The 20995-nt window shown below is 43.7% G+C and overlaps 1 protein-coding gene across 2 annotated transcripts; it reads right to left on the bottom strand.

Moving 5' to 3' along the window:
* Positions 1 to 1143: 1143 nt before the first annotated feature.
* LOC120919420 (keratin, type I cytoskeletal 13-like) lies at positions 1144 to 20586 on the bottom strand. Of its 2 annotated transcripts, none has more exons than XM_040331584.1 (8): positions 19842 to 20586; positions 16021 to 16103; positions 14281 to 14437; positions 13641 to 13802; positions 11478 to 11603; positions 8379 to 8599; positions 4219 to 4283; positions 1144 to 1360 (listed from the first exon to the last, which is right to left on the bottom strand). In XM_040331584.1, exons 1-8 carry the CDS (start codon positions 20487 to 20489, stop codon positions 1338 to 1340), a joined length of 1485 nt encoding a protein of 494 aa, XP_040187518.1. In that variant the 5' UTR covers positions 20490 to 20586; the 3' UTR covers positions 1144 to 1337. The 2 variants fall into 2 exon arrangements, with proteins under 2 accessions (XP_040187518.1, XP_040187519.1); XM_040331585.1 differs by having other exon boundaries at positions 1144 to 1357; positions 19842 to 20489.
* Between the last annotated feature and the right edge of the window lie 409 nt (positions 20587 to 20995).

The following is a 20995-nucleotide window of genomic DNA, read 5'->3' as shown; positions in this document are numbered from 1 at the left end:
CTCCGCTGGGGACACCTGATGTAAGAGGCACTCCGCTGGGGACTCCTGATGTAAGAGGTACTGTACTGGGGACACCTGATGTAAGGAGGTACTCTGCTGGGAATGCCTGATGGAAGGAGGCACTCCGCTGGGGGCACCTGATGGAAGGAGGCACTCCGCTGGGGGCACCTGATGGAAGGAGGGGCTCTGCTGGGAATGCCTGATGGAAGGAGGCACTCCACTGGGGGCACCTGATGGAAGGAGGGGCTCTGCTGGGAATGCCTGATGGAAAGAGGGACTCTGCTGGGAATGCCTGATGTAAGGGGGGACTCCGCTGGGGACACCTGATGTAAGGAGGCACTCTGCTGGGAATGCCTGATGGAAGGAGGCACTCTGCTGGGGGCACCTGATGGAAAGAGGGACTCCACTGGGGACATCTGATGGCATCCGGTGGCAGGGGACACACTTAGGGCTCCCACTGATTCAACATTATGGTGAGTTTAACTATTTTATTCCATATTACAATGTGATAATAATAATAATGTGCTTCAATCATCCACAGACCATAACAACCATGGATAATTGAAGAGCTAACACCAGGTGTTTGGAGTATCTTTAACTGCTGATTTCTGGACCTACTGTCACTCCATCCCTCTTTCCTTCCTTCTCTCTCCTTCCCTCCTTCCCTATTTCTTTCTTTCTCCCTCCATCCCTCATTCATCTCAGACTCGGACCACACCCCCTTTGAGCCGTACCCATTTAAGCCACGCCCGCTATTCAGTTGAAACCTTGCCCATTTTTCTTCCCCCCTCTACACCACACCATAAAATGCATGCCCCGCCCCCCAGTTATAATAAGACTCCGCCCACAGACAAAAAAGTGTCCCTATCATTTTTTTTACAATGTTGGTAACTATGTATCTGCTGAACATAACAAGGGCATTCCACCTCAAAGTACCGACGTGTAATGAGTCTGACGGCGGCTGGTCGTTAAGTGGTTAAAAGACTCTGATGGTACATGTCTGTTGGAGAGCCATCGGTCATGGCTGGGCTCCATATTCTCATGGGCCCAGGAGCATTTGCACCCTTTGTAATTATTCTGTTGGTATATATCAAAATACACGTTACCCGACATTAAATCTTTGATAAATATACAAGACAAGGATACTTTGCAACAGACAGAAAGTTTATTGAACACCAAAGAAGTCAGAGAAACACCATGTAAGGATTCTCCTTGTACCCCAAGGAACTTTGCAGGAAGACTGAAAGTGGTCAGTAGAAAGGTGAGATGCAGTATACAACAGGCTGTATTGAAGTGCCATATCTTTGATGGTTGCGGAGTTATCTGAGTGCTTCGGTCTAAGGTTTTCTTGTAGTTGCTGCTGTAAGTAAAGATTATAATTTAGTTCCTGAATATATAGTACATGTATATAAAGATATAGACTATCAACAGGTCTTTTTAACCTCAAGAAGCTTGGCATAAGTAAAGTATTGTACGTATGTAGTACAGTCAGTGTACTATATCAGCTTGTGGGCAGGTTGCCCACTGTGAGCTACTTAGCATGGCTGCCCTAGCCAGGGGGAAGGGGTTAATGTCTCTTGCCACCTTCCCTGGTCTATATTTGCTGGCCTATTTTGGGTCCAAACCAGGTGCGGATTGACCATTCGGGCTCTCGGGCACTGCCCGATGACCCCATGCCACTAGGGGGCCCCATCAGGGTTGCTAGCCTCAGTAAAACCAGGGACAGTATGTAAAAAGCTGTGTTTTTTTTTCTCCAGTACCTTTTTAGTGTGTGTATGTGTATTCTGTGTGCATGTATACTGTGTGTGTATATTGTGTGTATGTGTATTCTGTGTGCATGTATACTGTGTGTGTATGTTGTGTGTGTGTGTATTCTGTGTGCATGTATACTGTGTGTGTATATTGTGTGTATGTGTATTCTGTGTGCATGTATACTGTGTGTGTATATTGTGTGTATGTGTATTCTGTGTGCATGTATACTGTGTGCGTATGTTGTGTGTATGTGTATTCTGTGTGCATGTATACTGTGTGTGTATATTGTGTGTATGTGTATTCTGTGTGCATGTATACTGTGTGTATGTGTATTCTGTGTGTATGTATACTGTGTGTGTATATTGTGTGTATGTGTATTCTGTGTGTATGTATACTGTGTGTGTATATTGTGTGTATGTGTATTCTGTGTGCATGTATACTGTGTGTGTATATTGTGTGTATGTGTATTCTGTGTGCATGTATACTGTGTGTGTATATTGTGTGTATGTGTATTCTGTGTGTATGTATACTGTGTGTGTATGTGTGTGTATACTGTGTATGTATACTGTATGTTTGTGTGTGTACTGTGTGGCCCCATAATCTATTGCCTGGGGGGCCCATAATCTCCTATTGCCCGGGGTCCCCATAATCTCCTATTGCCCGGGAGCCCCATAATCTTCTATTGCCCGGGGGCCCCATAATCTCCTATTGCCCGGGGCCCCCATTATCTCCTATTGCCCAGGGGCACCATAATCTCCTATTGCCCGGGGGCCCCATAATCTCCTATTGCCCGAGGGCCCCATAATCTCCTATTGCCTGGGGGCCCCATAATCTCCTATTGCCCGGGGACCCCATAATCTCCTATTGCCCAGGGGCCCCATAATCTCCTATTGCCCCAGGGGCCCCATGAGTTGTCAGTCCGCCCCTGGTCCAAACTACTGGCCTTATGTCTTTTTAAAAAGGGACCCAAGAGAAAGGGTTAGGTTGGCTGAGCTGTGAGTTTCCAAAGAGCAGCTGCTGGAGCAGAAGACGCCGACTCTTTGGGACACCAGCATCTGGGATATCGCCAATATGGATTTTGTCTATAAGGGTTCCACTTTGCAGGTATGCTGGGGCAGCCACAGTTAGAGTTAGATAGGAAAAGGACTTCTGACTGTCATGCTGATACGTTGAGCTCCACCAGTAAAGAGATTTTAACTGCTTTGAGTATGACTGAAGTTATTCAAAGGGGTGCATGTTGCGTTCTGGCACATTAAAAAAAACTGGGTCTGTAAAGCACTATTGTGTATGAGGGACACAACTACAATATGTTGACTTGGGAAGACAAGGAAGAGGAGGTAGTTGTCATGGGTAACCGAAGGGAAAAACACACTAAAAGCAACCAACCACTAGGCACAGTGCCTGGTTAGGTGGCAGGTCCTTTGGTAGTGAGGGGATCCGTACTTTGGCTCCCTCCCTAGCAGTCCAGTTATTTAAACTGGCTAAAAAACGCACTGGACCACGAGAAAAGTAGTGCTTGCAATCAGCAATTGTGGTGCATTTGTGGTGCCATTAACAATACGTTGGCATCCACATGCAGATGACAAGGGCAGCGCGTTCACCTGCGGAAACGCAGACAGATGGTGCCTTTCCTGAACCGCATCTGCTGTGAACCGTCCCTCAAGCTGGAAATCAAAAAGCAGTAAATCTGCTTTGGATCACAGTGGCCCAGATTCAAGAAGCAATTGCGTCTGCGTAACCATAGTTACGCAGCGCAATTGCTTACTTGCGCAGGTGTAACGACTTCTCCTGATTCAGAGAGCTCGTTACGCCGACTGCAGCCTAAGATATGCGTGGCATAAGGCTCTTATGCCCTCATATCTTAGGCTGCATTCTTACGCAGGCCGCTAGGTGGCGTTCCCGTTGTGGTCAGCGTATAGTATGCAAATTGCATACTAACGCCGATTCACAACGTTACGTGAGCCCTGCGTACGCAGTTTACGTAGTTTGCGTACGTCGGGGTTTCGCGTAAGGCTGCACATGTAAAAACCGGGGCAGCCAATGCTAAGGATACCCGTCGTTCCCGCGTCGTGAGGTTTAAATTTTACGTCGTTTGCGTAAGTGAATCGTGAATGGCGCTGGACGCCATTCACGTTCACTTTGAAGCAAATGACGTCCTTGCGACGTCATTTACAGAAATGCACGTCGGGAAAGTTTCCCGACGGAGCATGCGCTCTACGCTCGGCGCGGGAACGCGCCTAATTTAAATGATTCCTGCCCCCTACGTGATCATTTACATTAGGCGCCCTTACGCAGGGCATTTTTGAGGAGCGCCCACGCAAATTACGTGGCTACTGCTTCATGAATGAAGCGTAGCGCAAATAATTTGCGTAGGCGCAGGGTAAAAAGGGTACACTGCGCCTCCGTAAGGAACGCGCAGCTGTACCTGAATCTACCCCAGTGTTATTTTAATATTATTTTACTTACTTGTGGTGGAAGAAGAAGAGGAAGACGTTGATGTAGTGGTCGTACTTGAAACAACACCAGGAATTCTGAGCAAAAAAAATAAGGTTGTTTGCATATTTATACAAAGTAATTGACCACAAATATAGTAAATTATATTTACCTTTTGTAATTTATTTCACTTATGCCTATGCACATGGCAAATTAAATGTTAAAGATGAATTTCACTATCCAAATATAAGAGTACAAGTACTATAGCTGCTGACCTTTAAAAAACAGAGAGGGGGGAGGATAGGAGTGACACTATAGGGTCTTTTTTTATAAAACATTCATTGGACAACTTTCAGAAACATTCATCCAGGCTGCATGAATTTATCCTGTATTTTTTCTAACACCATAACTTCTTATGATAATCAGCGCCATCTAGTGGCCGAAAAACTGTATTTTTTTTAAATACCCCATTTAGATAATATACTGCATTTTGACCACTAGGCGGAGCTGATAGTCACAGGAAGTCATAGTATTAGCAAAAACACAGCCTAACTAATTTTTGTGACATTCGTCCAACAAATGTTTTATAAATTGACCCCTATGTGTTAATAATAAGTGAAGGTCCGGTTTCAATTCCTGAACATGAGCCAAAAAAATGCAAATTTAATTACATCTAATTATGATGTATTGCTACAGAATGTGATTAATAAATGACTTTTCATATGAGATATGAATGTGAATGTGATACACGCAAAGTGCAGAAATACATATTTTTTACTTGTGGATACAATAGTGAAGGGTTACAACCTCTGTCACAGGAACATGTGTCTCTATTGGAAGATTTCTCTTCAATTCTTACCCTGGTGACCATTTAGAGGGAATCTGCCTAGTGGGGACACTCAGCAATAAAAACCTGCCAGGAATTGTAACACTTTCCAGCTCTATCTAAAATGATACAAAAACCAAACATTTTAACTATACTGTATATTACTTTAATAATTTTTTATTGAATAGGCTGCCCTATGCACACCACGTGGAAACGTGTGTAAATTGGGAATTGAAAAACGCGTGTGGGAATGCCTTAAAGTGTTTTTTCTTAACTTTAACTCTGTCTTTCTGTTGACCTACAGGTCATAGTACATATAAAATGATTATCTTGAGATCTACTATTGGTTTTATTTGCTACTTGAAAATTTCCCTCTGTCCCAACAGTTAGCTGGATTCATAAAGACCGCCTTAACTTTGCGGCGGCGTAGTGTATCGTGTTTACACTACGCCGCCGTAAGTTAGCGAGGCAAGTACATGATTCACAAAGTACTTGCCTGCTAAGTTACGGCAGCGTATCGTAAATCGGGCGGGCGTAAGCGCGCCTAATTCAAATTCGGCTGAGGGGGCGTGTTTAATGCTAATGGGGGGTGACCTGACGTGATTGACGTGATATACGTCCGTGCACATATCCCAGTGTGCATTGCGGCAAAGTACGCCGCACGGTCGTATTGGTTTCAACGTGGACGTAAATTACGTCCAGCCCTATTCACGGACGACTTACGCAAACGACGTAAAATTTTCAAATTTCAACGCGGGAACGACGGCCATACTTAACATTACTATTCCAGCTATTTGATGGAATAACTTTAGGCCTGAAAGTGCGTTACGTAAACGGCGTATCTTTACTGCGTCGGGCAAGCGTACGTTCGTGAATCGGCGTATCTACTCATTTCCATATTCTAGGCCGACCGCAATGGAAACGCCACCTAGCGGTCAGCCTAAAAAGTACACTTTAGGATACGACGGTGTAAGACACTTACGCCGCTCGTATCTGAGCCTAATTTAAGCGTATCTGGTTACCAGAATACGCTTAAATTTGCATCGGCGCAGATTCAGACTTAGGCTGGCGTATCTACTGATACGCCAGCCTAAGTCTTTCTGAATCCACCTAAGTGTCTTTATCCTGCCAGTGAGAGACACCACTCTTCTGCTATAGCAGTCTGTAATCCTCTTCCTTATGTCGCAAACTTGGCAATTGAATTTTCGAAAGGATGGGAGTGGCACACCAGCTTGTATAGACCTGGTAAAATATTTATTTTGTAACATCCAACATGTTCTGGGGGCTCAGCACTCCCCCTTCATCGGGGCTAGATAATGTGGGCACTAGGCTTTTATCCAATCCAAGTGCCTACATTATCAGCTTTTTAGCCCTGAAGAAGGGGGAATGCTGAGCCCCCGGAACTCGTTGGCTGTTACAAAATAAAAATCTTTTAAAAGGTCTATACAAGCTAGTGTGGCGCTCCCATCCTTTGAAAACCTTAAAGTGGATGTAAACCGAATTTATTTTTTATTTTTTTAGATGTCACAATGTAGAGTATAAGATTTCCTATCATCTGTGCCCAGTCTTGCCACACAGAGTTAATCCAGCTCTGAGCAATCCTCTTTTATTGTTCAGTGAAAAAAAAAACGATTTACAGAGAAAAATCTTAGTCCGTTACGCCCCCTTGCTGTGAGTGACAGGTTATTTACATATCCCATGCACTAGCTTCAGACAGGCATTATTTTTTAATTCCCACCCCCACTCCTTTTCTGAAGTCATGTGGTTACTTTTCTGGATTTTGACTGGATGTTAGTGATCTTAGCAGAATTCAGTGTAAGAAGCACATAGGAAAAAATGCATGTTGACAATGTGGAGAGTCTACTGATATCACAACCGAGCTCCAGACAACAGAGCCACCCACAGAATCTGCAGTTTTTCAGTTCTTATAACAGACAGAGGGGAGACATTTGACAGGTAAGGATACATGCAGGAGGCATCTATATCCTTATAGATCAGCACTATGGCAGTAGTTTAGAAAGGATGAGAGTGGCTTTACATCCACTTTAAAGCGGAGTTCCACCCAAAAGTGGAACTTCCGCTTAATCCACTCCTAGCCCCCTTTCATGCCACATTTGGCATGTAATTTTTTTTGGGGGGGGAGTGGGGGCTTCAGGAGAAGTGGGACTTCCTGTCCCACTCCTACAACAGGTGTCCCCATCACAGTGCCCCTTTACAACAGGTGTCCCCATCACAGCGCCCCTTTACATCAGGTGTCCCCATCACAGCGCCCCTTTACATCAGGTGTCCCCATCACAGCGCCCCTTTACATCAGGTGTTCCCATCACAGCGGATCTAATGACTGCTGTCCCACTTCCTCCTTCCGCCGAGGGGCTGCTAAGGCAAATAGTCATATCGCCTTTTGGCAGCCCCTCCCTGTAGGCGATCGCCTGGGACACATGACAGGTCCCAGGCGATCGCCTGTCCAATCGGATGGCGCAGCGCCGCTCGCGCATGCACAGTGGGTGCCCGGCCGTGAAGCCGAAAGCTGTTACGGCCGGGTGCCCACACTTAGAATGAAGACACCGGCCGGAGAGGCGGGGAGAGGACCGGAGCACCGGCCGGCACGTCGCTGGAAGGTGGAGCAGGTAAGTGTCTGTTTATTAAAAGCCAGCAGCTACACTTTTTGTAGCTGCTGACTTTTAATAAACATTAAAAATGACTGGAACACCCCTGTAATAATCTCCTCTGGGGGTCCACCAAGACACGAAAGGTGCTGGGGAGCAGCCTATATCACAAAGATTACAAACTTGGCAATGACCTTCTCTGTCTTTCTCTACATTCAAGACTGTCTTTTAGTTTAGTCTCTGTTTTATGTCACTACACTTTGGTATGATCTTTGCTTATAAATTTAATGGAAGCGACACCTAAAAAAGTACTGAAGTTAAAAATCAATTCCATCCAAAACCAATGTTTCGGATTTTCAAAAATTAAACCACGGCTTTTAATACCACTAGGGACTCCAGTGTTGAAGAATCTCAAACAGAATTTAAAGTTACGACCAAGTATTGGAGCAACTAAAAAGCCAAATGATTGGGTTACCTTGATCAACTGATTTTCCATAATAGAATATGGAGAGACAATTGATGAATCCAGCTGCAAGAGTGACACCTTATATATTACCATGGAATGGCACAATCTGGAAAAACTCTCCACTAGAGCCTACAGATTAGTAACGCTGGTGGATCATCAAATCCATGAGTACCCAACCAGAAAGGTCCTCTCGTGATTTATGCCGTTATTACAGACAATGATGTCTATAAGACAATAAGAAAGGCTTTTACAATCCTATGTCATGAGACCAGTACTTTCTAGTCCACCAACTCACTTAAGATCTTGTCCATCCAGTAGTTCTCTATATTTGGCGATCTCCTGTTCCAGGCGAGACTTGATATCCAGAAGCATCTTGTACTCGCTGCTCTGGTGTTCCTGTTGGTTTCGGAGATCTGCAATCTCTTCCTCTAGGTTAGCTATGAGTTGCTGAATTTGACCAAGCTGTGCACAGTATCTACCTTCCGTATCAGCCAAGGATGCTTCTAAAGCTGATTTCTGTGTATAACAAAAAAAGTTTGTTACGGTGAAGTCAAGGCCCCTGGCAATACATTGTGGACCCGAAATTCTCTTACAAGCTGATTGCAACCTATTGATCTTTCTAATACAAGATTGGTGTTGACTACAGTGCCATTCACATGCTAGCCAAGCACCCCCCCCCCCCAAAAAAAAACAACAACAGTAGATCATGTGATTGCTTTGGGGCTAAGGGCTCTTTCACACGGGTTGCCCGTTCAGGTCCGCCTGCCAGTTTTTTAGGCAGACCTATACGGGCGCTCCGTGCTCCTCTATGGAGCCAAGGATGTCAACGGTGACATGCCCGCTGACATCCGACCCGCTCCGATCCGCCAAAGTGTGACGGAGGGAAAACCTACTTTTCCATCCGTCTGGTGGATCGGATCGGGTGAACACGGACAGACGGTCCATGTTCATCCGATCCCCCCATAGGGGAGAGCGGAGAAAAGACAGGGCGGCCCCTGCACAGTGTACGGGGACCACCCTGTCATCCGCCGGCTCAGCGGGGATCAACAGAGCGATCCCCGCTGAGCAAGCGGAGGTTCACGGGGCGGTTCATTACTGATCCGCCCTGTGTGAAAGGGGCCTTAGTAGTTTAGAGGCCCCTTATAATTTAAATCAGAGAGCCAAAAAAAACATACATTAATGTACAGTATATACAGTTGAAGATCATCTGTCATATTCCAATTAAACCATTTAATTTGCTTAAAGTGGAGTTTCCATCCCAAAAAAAAAAAAAGAAAAAAAAATGTTTTACTCATCTGGAAATGCCTGTTGCTATGCGGTCCCACGAAATCTGCCTTTGGAATCACCTAGGATTCTGACATCATCTCCCTCTAATGCTCCTGGGAAATGTGTGTCATCATTTCCCAGGATGCAGTGCGCTTCCCAATTATCACTCCGCATCCAAGACTTCCAGGAAGTAAGTGCTTGTGGGCTTCACAATGCCCACAAGCAAAATGACAACGGTCTGGACATAGTTTTATAAACTATCTTTTTTGAATAACTATGCGGAGCGGCAGCGAATTGTAAAATAGTAAGTGACTGGATTTATATTATAAAAACGCATGATGAAAGGACATACATTTAAACTTGTGGTTGGAACTCCGCTTTAACTACTAGTCAAAGTGTATGCCCAATCAATACACAGTTTTTCCTCCAAACCTCCCTCTTTCACCTCTCTGTTGTAGCATTATATTTTTTATTGTACCTATAGCAAGCTTTAATTAGTCCCTGTTATTTCATTAGTGGCTTGTTACATTTTTGCAGGGGCAACCGTTGGGAGTTCAGTTCCTTATTGACTTAAGCATGCCCCCAGAACTACATCTCTTAAGAGCCCTTACTATACACATAGTGTGTGAGTGGACTCTTTGAAATTAGTGGATGCATATATAGTGGGACAGAAAGGGGATGGGGGATAGTAAAAGTTCTGTAGTCCAGTAGTAGGTCTGTAGTCCAGCAGTGTGGGCTGGCAAAGGCACTGTGTTGTCAGCTTAATCTGGAAGTTGAGGGCACACTGGATTTCTGGTGAAACTCTTTTTTTATACTTGCAGCATTTTTAGAGGTATAAAACATGGGGAAATGTCTATGTATTGCACAGATATAAATCAGATTTAAATCTAGCCTTGGTATACACTTGTTTAAAAGTGGATGAATAGCCAAAAGTTTTTTTACCAAGGTATTATTTTTTTTTGGTTGTCTGTGTAACTGTGAGTACGTTTCACATCCTGTCCCAAAAAAGCAATGAAAATTTTAAGGAAATCTCCATAAATTAAGGAAAACTCTCTTCTTGTGCCTCGTACACGCGACCGGGTTTCCCGACAGGAAAACTGCCATGAGTGATTTGGTCGGGAATCCCGGCCGTGTGTATGCTCCATCCCAGTTTTCCCGACAGGAAAACCGTCGAAAAAAAAAAAGGGAACCAGCTCTCTTTTTTTCCGAGTGTTTTTTAACCTGGCAGTTTTCCTATGGGAAACACTGCGATGGAGCATACACACGGCCGGGATTCCCGACCAAAGCTCTCATGGCAGTTTTCCTGTCGGGAAACCCGGTCATGTGTAGGGGGAAAAAGTTACCGGGGTTTTCCCCTCGGGTTTCCCGGCTGACTTTTTACCGCTGGGAATCCCGTACGTGTGTACGAGGCTTTAGACAGGGGTCCCCGTTGGAAGATGGACAACTCTGAAGCCTCGTACACACGACCGAGGAACTCGACGGGCGAAACACATCGTTTTCCTCGTCGAGTTCCTTGTTAGGCTGTCGAGGACTCGACAAGACTAGTTTCTCCATTCCCGTCGAGGAAATAGAGAACTTGCTCTCTTTTTGGCTCGTCGAGTTTCTTGACAGTTTCCTCGACGAAAATGTACACACGACCGGTTTCCTCGGCAAAAAAATATCTCCTAGCAAGTTTCTTGCTGGTTTTTGCCGATAAACTCAGTCGTGTGTATGAGGCTTGAGAGTTTGGATTTGCCATCACATTTTTTCCCAGTGACAATGGCCATGGGACAAAGAAGTGGATCTAACCAATGAACACACAGACAACAATAAGAAACTGACAGAAGGTCTAACCCTTTCCCACTCCAAGAGTAAAAAAATAATGTTTTGACTAGAGATATACTTTAAGAATGCCCTGGTTCGATATATTGGGACTATTTTTACGATAGAGAGCCAAGGAACCTGACAATGATTTTGATGTTCTGCCCCATGACACAATTATGATGCTCCTTGCACCTATATATATTTCTAGTATTAGAGAATTATTCTAGTAGTTTTTTTTTTACATCAAATAAGTATTAATTCAGGATTCCTGGGTCTTTAAATGATGGATTAAAGGAAAATCAGGGAAACATAAACATATACATACCATGCTAAGCTGAGACTGTAGTTCTATCTCTAAGCTTTGGAGTGTGTGCTTCAGAGTTGTAATCTCTGATTTGGATGTCTGGACCTCTTGGCTTCCACTAACAACCTGTGTTTGCAGTTCTTTGGCCTGAAACATAAAAATATGATTAAAAAATAATTAAGAGCTATAGTTACAAGAGAACATAAGATGAGGACCAATGTTAGGTTGTGACAAAAACAACACATTAGCAATGTCCATAAAATGACCTTTAGAAACAAGTATACTTTTAACAGACGTTAGCTCCCTTGACATGCATAGGCAAATAAATGTGTGTAACCTTTTACCGTTCTGCTACTGTACCCTCAATGCTCTACTGTGATACTGTGTTTTGCCAATCCAAATATTGATGCTGTGGTTTTTTTTTTAACACAAGTGTATCTCCAAAGGTCTCCCAGCCATTCATCTAAATGTGAATATTCACAGCCCCATTTCTCTTGCAATCATGGACAAGCACCAAACACATCATGTGGTATAATAGGGATGCCCTCCTTCAACCCAAGAAATTGCTGGTTATTTTTTCCTCTCCCTTGCGTCACCTTTTCCTTTTATTTAAAGCAAACCCGCTAATGTGGGAAATATGGAAACCTCCTTGTATTCTAGATAGCTTACATAGGGCATTTTTTCAGTGGGAACATGGGGGAACGCAGTTCCAGCACCTTCAATGCTGAATGTATATAATGGCAAGGGGTGCTGGGGTGTGATGGAGAGTCTACTGATGCCTGCTGTTGGGGGATCTATTGTAGCTGGAGGAGATCTATTTTGTGTGGTTCCCTATTGTTGCTGGGGAGGTCTATTTTGCTGGTGGGGTATCTATTGTTACTGGGGGAGGGGTCTAATGTTTCCTGGCTGCAGGGGATCTATTTTACTGCTTGGTATCATTCCAAATTCCACACAAATTACTTAGCTTAACATTAATGATACTTGGCTCTGTATTTTCTAAATGAGGCGGTGCTGGGAGGTGGGTAGGGGGTGGAACCAAGAGACCGTGCCCGGAGGTTGGTAGAAGGCGGAAACAAGAAGTGACTCAGAAGGGGGGAATTCCAGCAAATATTCTATAAGAAAAGAAGCCATAAGCATACATCCTTCACTCTGGAGGTAGAACATGGTAAGGCTAGGAATGTATTTGCGGGAGCAAATGTTTACTGTTGTCTTAGCTACCAGTGAGCGCACAATAGCTCAAAGTCCTTCTTTCGTTTTTTTTTTGTGCCTCTGAGGCCTTGTACACACGGTCGGACCAAACCGATGAGAATGGCCCGACGGACTGTTTTCATCGGTTCACCGCTGAAGTGGCCTGATGGTCTGATGTGTGTACACACCATCGTTCCAAAAACCGATGGGGTCAGAACGCGGTGACGTCAAACACACGACGTGCTGAATAAAACTAAGTTCAATGCTTCCAAGCATGCGTCGACTTGATTCTGAGCATGCGCTGGTTTTGAACCGATGCTTTCTGTACTAACCATTGGTTTGGACCGATCGGGCAGCGGTCCATCGGTTCGGTTTTAAAGCATGTTTTAAAATTTTGGACCGAAGGAAAACAGACCGATTGGCTATACACACGGTCGGTTTGGACCAATGAAACTGAACCTCGGTCTATTCTCATCGGTTTTGTCCGACCGTGTGTACGGGGCCTGAGAGGTGTACTGTCAACCCAGGTATGACGGCCGGTGTGATGGCATTGGCATACAGGAGGTATAGGGATGGCGGTGGCCATCATTTCACCTAGAAAAGGACCAGAACTGAACCGCAGAGGAGAAATTAGGAAGAAGTAAGTGTTTAAGCAATTTATTTTTCAGTTTAAAAAAATATGGATTTGGGCTCTAATTAGCAGATTGGATGCGCCTGTGTCTAGGCTACAGAGCCATTTTGGAGAGGGCAAAGTACAAATCAGATGCAGGCTCAAGACTGAAATGGAGATAAATTAAACTTGCATACAAAACCTATAGAAATTGTATGTTTTTGGCTGGTACCTAATCAAATATTTGTCCTGCGAAAGCTACTTTGCAATAGTAGACAACTGCAAAGGTTGTGGTGGTGGCAAACCAGAGTTAGCGAAAAGATGGCACCACATACTTGAAAAAAGGTGACGTAAACCATTCAGTTTTTGCAGTTCTTTACCCTTACCTGAGCGAGGAACATGGCTTCAGCGTTCTGCCGGTATTTATCAGACATCCTTTCATATTCGGATCTCATATCAGACAGGATCTTGCTAAGATCAATACCTGGAGCTGCGTTCATCTCCACATTAACTGATCCACTGGTTTGGCCATGCAATCCCTTCATTTCCTAAAAAAAAAATGACAATTAAGTATTATTATTTTTTTTAGTCTGGAGTCACACACTGGTTAAAAGCTCAATTGCATTTTCAGTTTAATAAGCTAATGAAATTCTAAGTACTACAAAACAAAAGATGTGTAAAGTCTACAGTTCATTTTTTTTAGAAATAAACCATTCCCCTGCAATCTTGCAGCAGAGAAGGACCCTTGTTCCCTGTGTTACACTTTGCACCTCTTCAGAGAGATCACTGCCACACAGAGAGAAAAGGTTCTTCTCTACAAAAAGTTGGCAGAGGGCAGGCTTTTCTACTCAGGATGTGGCTGCTTTCTCATTTAAAAAATACACTGTGTGCCTTTTGTTTTCATTTACCTGGAATGCATGTGGTTGATTCAAACTGAAAGTACAGTGTTTTAAGGAATCTATAAATCTTCAAGCAATAAACTGGACTATATTTCCTAATCTTACACCTAAGTCCTAAACCTCTTACCTCTTCATGGTTCTTCTTCATGTAAGCCAGTTCCTCTGTAAGGCTTTCAATCTGGCTTTCCAGGTCAGACTTAGACATAGTTAGATCATCCTGGACTCTGCGCAGGCCATTGATGTCAGCCTCCACACTCTGGCGAAGTGCCAATTCATTCTCGTACCTGAAAAATCCAAAGTCTTGTTAATAATAACAGAAAACATTGGTATTGCATTTCTTTTTAAAACTTCCTACATCTCTCAGGGACTCTGTTGGTCTAGCCTTTTTTAACCTTTATAACATGGAGGAACCCTTGAAGATGGGGGCCTCTTGTTCTGGGACAACTCTGAAGCCCCATACACACGAGTGGGTTTTCCAACGGGAAAACTGCGAGGAGAGCTTTTGGCCGGGAATCCCGGCCGTGCAGTTTTTCTGAAGCTTTTTCTGAAGGGAAAACTTCAAAAACTTCCGGACAAAAAAAGAGAACCTGCTCTTTTTTCCCGCCTGGATTCCCGACTGACTTTTTCCCGTTGGAAAACCCGGCCGTGTGTATGAGAAAACCAGCGGTTTTTGGCAGACACACGGTCATGATTCCCGAGGAAAAGCTCTCATCTGAGTTTTCCCCTCGGGATTTCCAACGGATCTTTTCCTGTCAGGAATCCCGCTCGTGTGTATGAGGCATGAGAGTTTGGATTTGCCAACACTCATAATGGTTACTCATTTGAGATGGAGAAGTTGCTCACTGCTCAAATAACCCTTAAAAACCTCTGGAGGAACCATAGGGGAGGAACCCTGATTGAGAAAGGATGTTCTATAGACTTGAGTTTGCCTTTTAAGCAACTGTAGGGGAGGAAAGCTGGTTGAGAAAGGATGTTCTATATACTTGAGTTTGCCTTTGGAGGAACCGTAGGGGAGGAACGCTGGTTGAGAAAGGATGTTCTATTTACTTGAGTTTGCCTTTGGAGGAACCGTAGGGGAGGAACGCCGGTTGAAAAAGAATGTTCTATATACTTGAGTTTGCCTTTGGAGGAACCGTAGGGGAGGAACGCTGGTTGAGAAAGCATGTTCTATTTACTTGAGTTTGTCTTTGAAAGAACCGTAGGGGAGGAACGCCGGTTGAAAAAGAATGTTCTATATACTTGAGGTTGCCTTTGGAGGAACCGTAGGGGAGGAACGCTGGTTGAGAAAGGATGTTCTATATACTTGAGTTTGCCTTTGGAGGAACCATAGGGGAGGAACGCTGGTTGAAAAAGAATGTTCTATATACTTGAGTTTGCCTTTGGAGGAACCGTAGGGGAGGAACGCTGGTTGAGAAAGGATGTTCTATATACTTGAGTTTGCCTTTGAAGGAACCGTAGGGGAGGAACGCTGGTTGAGAAAGGATGTTCTATATACTTGAGTTTGCCTTTGGAGGAACCATAGGGGAGGAATACTGGTTGAGAAAGGATGTTCTATATACTTGAGGTTGCCATTATGAGGTGTTTCCCACTATCCTTAATTATTTTATATTATAGAAAAAAACAACACAACTGAGGAAATATGCTAACGTTGGCAGAAACACCTAAAGCTAAAACAGGAACAGAGTCAGGAATTATGGCAGGGAATTCTTCTTTTTGGCATATCCAAAATATACAAGAATCAAGTAGGAGATTTAGCCCCACCAGAAGTCAGCTATAACTAAAATATCACCATTGGGTACACTGAGGCATTAAAGGACACAAAAAGTCTGTATGCTTTGGCAGTGATACACTTAATTTGGGTACTTACTTCATTCTGAAGTCATCAGTGGTGAGTCTAGTGTTATCAATCTCCAGGAGCACTTTGTTGTTATCTTTAGTGGCAGCAAAGATCTGTAGGTCAAAGCCACACAAAAAGGATTAAGTGGGACACAATAGGTTGTAAAAATTGTCTTTAATTAGTAAAGCTGAACACTGGTCAAAAAAGTAACTCTTTGGGCAAAAAGTCACGTAAGTTACCTCTAATAAATGATCCCATGTTCTGTTGCATTTTGGTTACTGTAAATATCCTCCCTCTAGTGAGCATTCAATGAAAGTTGGTTTCTGGTTGGCTGATATGGGTTATGTGAGTTTGGCATAGATATAAATGATTGTGCTTTCTTCTGTTACATTTAGAACACAGAGTAATATTTCCTAATTCTGCAGAGCGCCTTTATGTTACGTAATAATATAAATGTGCATAAATTATGCTTAAACTTGTACCCCACAAGGCATGGTTTTCTCAACAAGCTCATTAGCGTTCATAATGATGTTTTATAGCCGTCATGAGCGTCTGCATTCCAGTGTAACTAAATCTTTACAACTAAACAACTACATTTTACAGACTTTTTCAACTGGTTGTTAGTTGTTACATTTAACCAAAATAACGTTTAAAATCGCTAGTTAAAGGGGTTGTAAAGGTACAATTTTTTTCCCCTAAATAGCTTCCTTTACCTTAGTGCAGTCCTCCTTCACTTACCTCATCCTTCCATTTTGCTTTTAAATGTCCTAATTTCTTCTGATAAATCCTTACTTCCTGATCTTCTGTCTATAACTCCACACAGTAATGCAAGGCTTTCTCCCTGGTGTGGAGTGTCGTGCTCTCCCCCTCCCTTGGACTACAGGAGAGTCAGGACGCTCTCTACGTTGCAGATAGAGAAAGGAGCTGTGTGTTAGTGGGTGTCCTGACTCTCCCGTAGTCCAAGGGAGGGGGCGAGCACGACACTCCACACCAGGGAGAAAGCCCCGCATCACTGTGTGGAGTTACAGACAGAAGAACAGGAAGTGAGGATTTCTCAGAAGAAATAAGGACATTTAAAAGCAAAATGGAAGGATGAGGTAAGTGAAGGAGGACTGCACTAAGGTAAAGGAAGCTATTTAGGAAAACAAAATGGTACCTTTACAACCCCTTTAAGCATATAAACAAACTGTACATGCTTGTAAAGCAAGACCAACCGCAGAGGCATTTGACAAGTTAAATTAAAGCGGGAGTTCACCCGAAAAACAATTTTTAACATTAGATTGAGGCTCATTTTGACAAGGGGAATCAGGTGGTTTTTTTTAAATCGAAGCAGTACTTACCGTTTTAGAGATAGATCTTCTCCGCCGCTTCCGGGTATGGTCTTCGGGACTGGGCGTTCCTATTTAATTGACAGGCTTCCGACGGTCGCATACATCGCGTCACGAGTAGCCGAAAGTATCCGAACGTCGGTGCGGCTCTATACTGCGCCTGCGCACCGACATTCGGCTACTTTCGGAAAATCGTGACGCGATGTATGCGACAGTCGGAAGCCTGTCGGAAGCCTGTCAATCAAATAGGAACGCCCAGTCCCGCAGCCCATACCCAGAAGCGGCTGAGAAGATCGCTCTCTAAAACGGTAAGTACTGCTTCGATTTTAAAAAAACTACCCGATTCCCCTTGACAAAATGAGCCTCAATCGAATGTTAAAAATTAAGTTTTTGGGTGAACCTCCACTTTAATATTCTTATTCGTTATATCTTTATCACAGAATATCATCAGAGGACCTAAGTGAACTGCTCATGCTTGATTACTATTTTTTTGCTAGTGGTTTGAAATGACTAATAATATGGTTCAAACAAGATGATATGGGTCTTCTCGCCAATACAGTCCCATAATACAGAGGTGCGTTCACAGTGACCATAGTTGTAGGCCAGTTGGCTGAACGAGAGAAAATCAACAGATTCCTCCACCCGCAATAATTTTCCATCCAGATCAGTTCATTTTTAAGTCGACTTTTGTCAAGCCAGGGCCACCCTCAGCTTGAATTTTGACTGATTCAGCAGGAATCAGCTTAAAGGGGTTGTAAAGGTTCGTTTTTTGTTTCCTAAATAGGTTCATTTAAGCTAGTGCATTGTTGGTTTACTTACCTTTTCCTTCCATTTCCCTTCAAATAGCCAGATTCAGAGAGAGTTACGCCAACGTATCAGTAGATACGCCGTCGTAACTCTGAATCTGTGGCGTCGTAAATTTAAGTGTATTCTCAAATTGAGATACACTTACTTCTAGCTAAGATACGACCGCCTGCGCCGTTGTATCTTAGCTGTCTATTTAGGCCGGCCACTAGGGGCATGTACGCTGATTTACGCCTAAAATGTGTAAATCAGCGAGATACGCCTATTCACGAACGTACGCTTGCCCGTCGCAGTAAAGATACGCCGTTTAAGTAAGGCGTTTTCAGGCCTAAAGATATTCCACCAAAAAGCTGGCCTAGCCAATGTTAAGTATGGACGTCGGAACCGCGTTGAATTTTAAAATTTTTACGTCGTTTGCGTAAGTCGTCCGTGAATGGGGCTGGGCGTAATTTACGTTCACGTCGAAACCAATAAGTCTTTGCGGCGTAATTTGGAGCTTGCGCACTGGGATATGTCCATGGACGGCGCATACGCCGTTCGTTAAAAACATCAATCACGTCGGGTCACGATTCATTAGCATAAAACACGCCCACCTCTTCACAATTTGAATTAGGCACGCTTAGGCCGGCAAATTTACGTTACGGCGCCGTAACCTAGGACGCAAGTGCTTTGTGAATACAGCACTTGCCTCTCTAACTTACGGCGGCGTAGCGTATATGAGATACGCCACGCCTGCCTAACGTTAGGCACGGATACTTGAATCCAGCTATAAATGTTTTTTTTTTTTGTCTGAATTTCTCACTTCCTGTAAGCTTGCCCCCATCATCCGAACCGTTCTGGCTGGGGGTTAGTCAGCATGCTTGCCTCCTCCCTTGGGACTACATCCCTGCGGGGAGACGCTGTGAACGTTCACATCGTCTTCCTGCAGGGATGTAGTCCCAAGGGAGAGGGCGAGCATGCTGACTAACCCCCAGCCAGAACGGCTCGGATGATGGGGGCAAGCTTACAGGAAGTGAGAAATTCAGACAAAGAAAAAAAAACATTTAGAAGGGAAATCGAACGAAAAGGGTAAGTGAACAAACAATGCACTAGCTTAAAGGAACCTATTTAGAAAATAAAAAAACTTTACAATCCCTTTAAATTCAAGCCGTGTATGGCTAGCTTTAGGGGTGTCTCACAAGACTTGAGATAATACGGGTTTATCTATCTATCTATCTATCTATCTATCTATATATCTATCTATCTATCTATCTATCTATCTATCTATCTATCTATCTATCTATCTATCTATCTATCTATCTATCATTTGTCTGTTCTGTTGAAAGCTAGAGATGTGAGACTGTTAATCGCCTGGAGATATTAGATTCAGCAGTGTTGGCTGCCAAGGAATTTAACATGTTCTCTGCCACCTGAAGAACAGACATTGCTGAGACTGGTAAACTATACGTGTTCATAGCTAGATCCGGTCCAATTTGAGAACTATGGAGGAAAATTGTTCAGTGTTGGTTACATCGTTTAGAGTCATCAAAGGACGCAAGTTATAAAGTACTATTCTTGGTAGATACACCGAGGTACACCATCACGAAAAGTGAGGTAATAAACTTTTATGTTTTAATTATGCCTTTACGGACTTATTGACAAATGGAAAATGCTTTGATTGAGCTTTTTGTTGTTGGGGTCTGCCTTCTTATGCTTTAAAAAGTAAATTGAAAGACTTACCTTGTCACGGAGATCCTGAATTGTCTTGTAATATTGGCTGTAATCAGCAGCGTTACTAACAGGACTTTGCTTTTCATACCATTCCCGAATCTTTTTCTCCAATTCAGCATTGGAGTCCTCCAAGCTCTGTACTTTGCCCAAATAGTTGGCCAGGCGGTCATTCAAGTTCTGCATGGTTTGCTTTTCATTGGTAGCAAGGAGGCCTTCACCAAATCCTCCTCCCTGGTTAAATCCATATCCACCACCAGCTCCTCCACCAAAACCAGCACCTGCTCCACCACCAAAGCCAGCTCCTGCTCCTCCACCATAGCCAGCTCCTGCTCCTCCACCATAGCCAGCTCCTGCTCCTCCACCATAGCCAGCTCCTGCTCCTCCACCAAAACCAGCTCCTGCTCCTCCACCATAGCCAGCTCCTGCTCCTCCACCAAAGCCAGCACCACCACCCTGTCCATACCCTGCAAAACCACCATCATAACCAGCACCTAAATCACCAACTTGGCAGTAACCTACATTGCCACCATAAGCTCCCCCTGCTCCACTAGGACCATATTTGGAAAAAGAAACAGAGGTCCTGGATCCAGGACCTTTGGCACCACCTAGGGAACCAGTAGATGTCCTGTAGGACGATGAAGAGGAGTACAAAGCCATGACTGCAAGCTCTAAATAATCTTAAGCCAAAGTGAAGGAATTGATGACTAACACAGCCTGTTCTAGCACTGCAGACTAACGTTATGAACCCCACTAGTCTCCTTATAAATCCTTTTCCATGGGTGTCAACTTTCAAAACCTAATTAATATTCACTACGTGGCTGCCAAGAGTGTCATATATGCCAATAATGAATTGATTGGACATGTGTTTTTTTTTTTTCTATCTTGGATACTGTTGACACACAATTTTCAAAAGCATATTTTTTTTTCTTTTGTTTATGTTCACAAGCCTATAATTTAGACTGGGAGGATCCCCGATATATTGGCTCCGGTGTATCACACAATGACATCTCAATGAACTCTTCTGAGGGATCAGAATCCACCCACATTACTAAATTAGCCGTGGGGAATAGGTAGAAGGTGTTACCATCAATTCTACTGCAACTGTGTAAAATGATACTGATATAAACTGAAGGATCGTCGACAATAAGATTACCTACACACTG

The sequence above is a fragment of the Rana temporaria genome, chromosome 12 (genome assembly GCF_905171775.1).
Source record: "Rana temporaria chromosome 12, aRanTem1.1, whole genome shotgun sequence".
Taxonomy (NCBI): Eukaryota; Metazoa; Chordata; class Amphibia; order Anura; family Ranidae; genus Rana; species Rana temporaria.
Note: the sequence above shows the minus strand (reverse complement) of the source record. Positions and strands in the feature narration are given on the sequence as shown.

Coding starts and splice junctions, on each gene's coding strand:
- LOC120919420 (XM_040331584.1), bottom strand. CDS start 20,489: ATGGCTTTGTACTCCTCTTCATCGTCCTACAGGACATCTACTGGTTCC. Junction 13,803..14,280: donor TGAAGAAGAACCATGAAGAG/GTAAGAGGTTTA, acceptor TTTTTTTTTTAG/GAAATGAAGGGATTGCATGG. Junction 11,604..13,640: donor AAGCCATGTTCCTCGCTCAG/GTAAGGGTAAAG, acceptor TTTATGTTTCAG/GCCAAAGAACTGCAAACACA.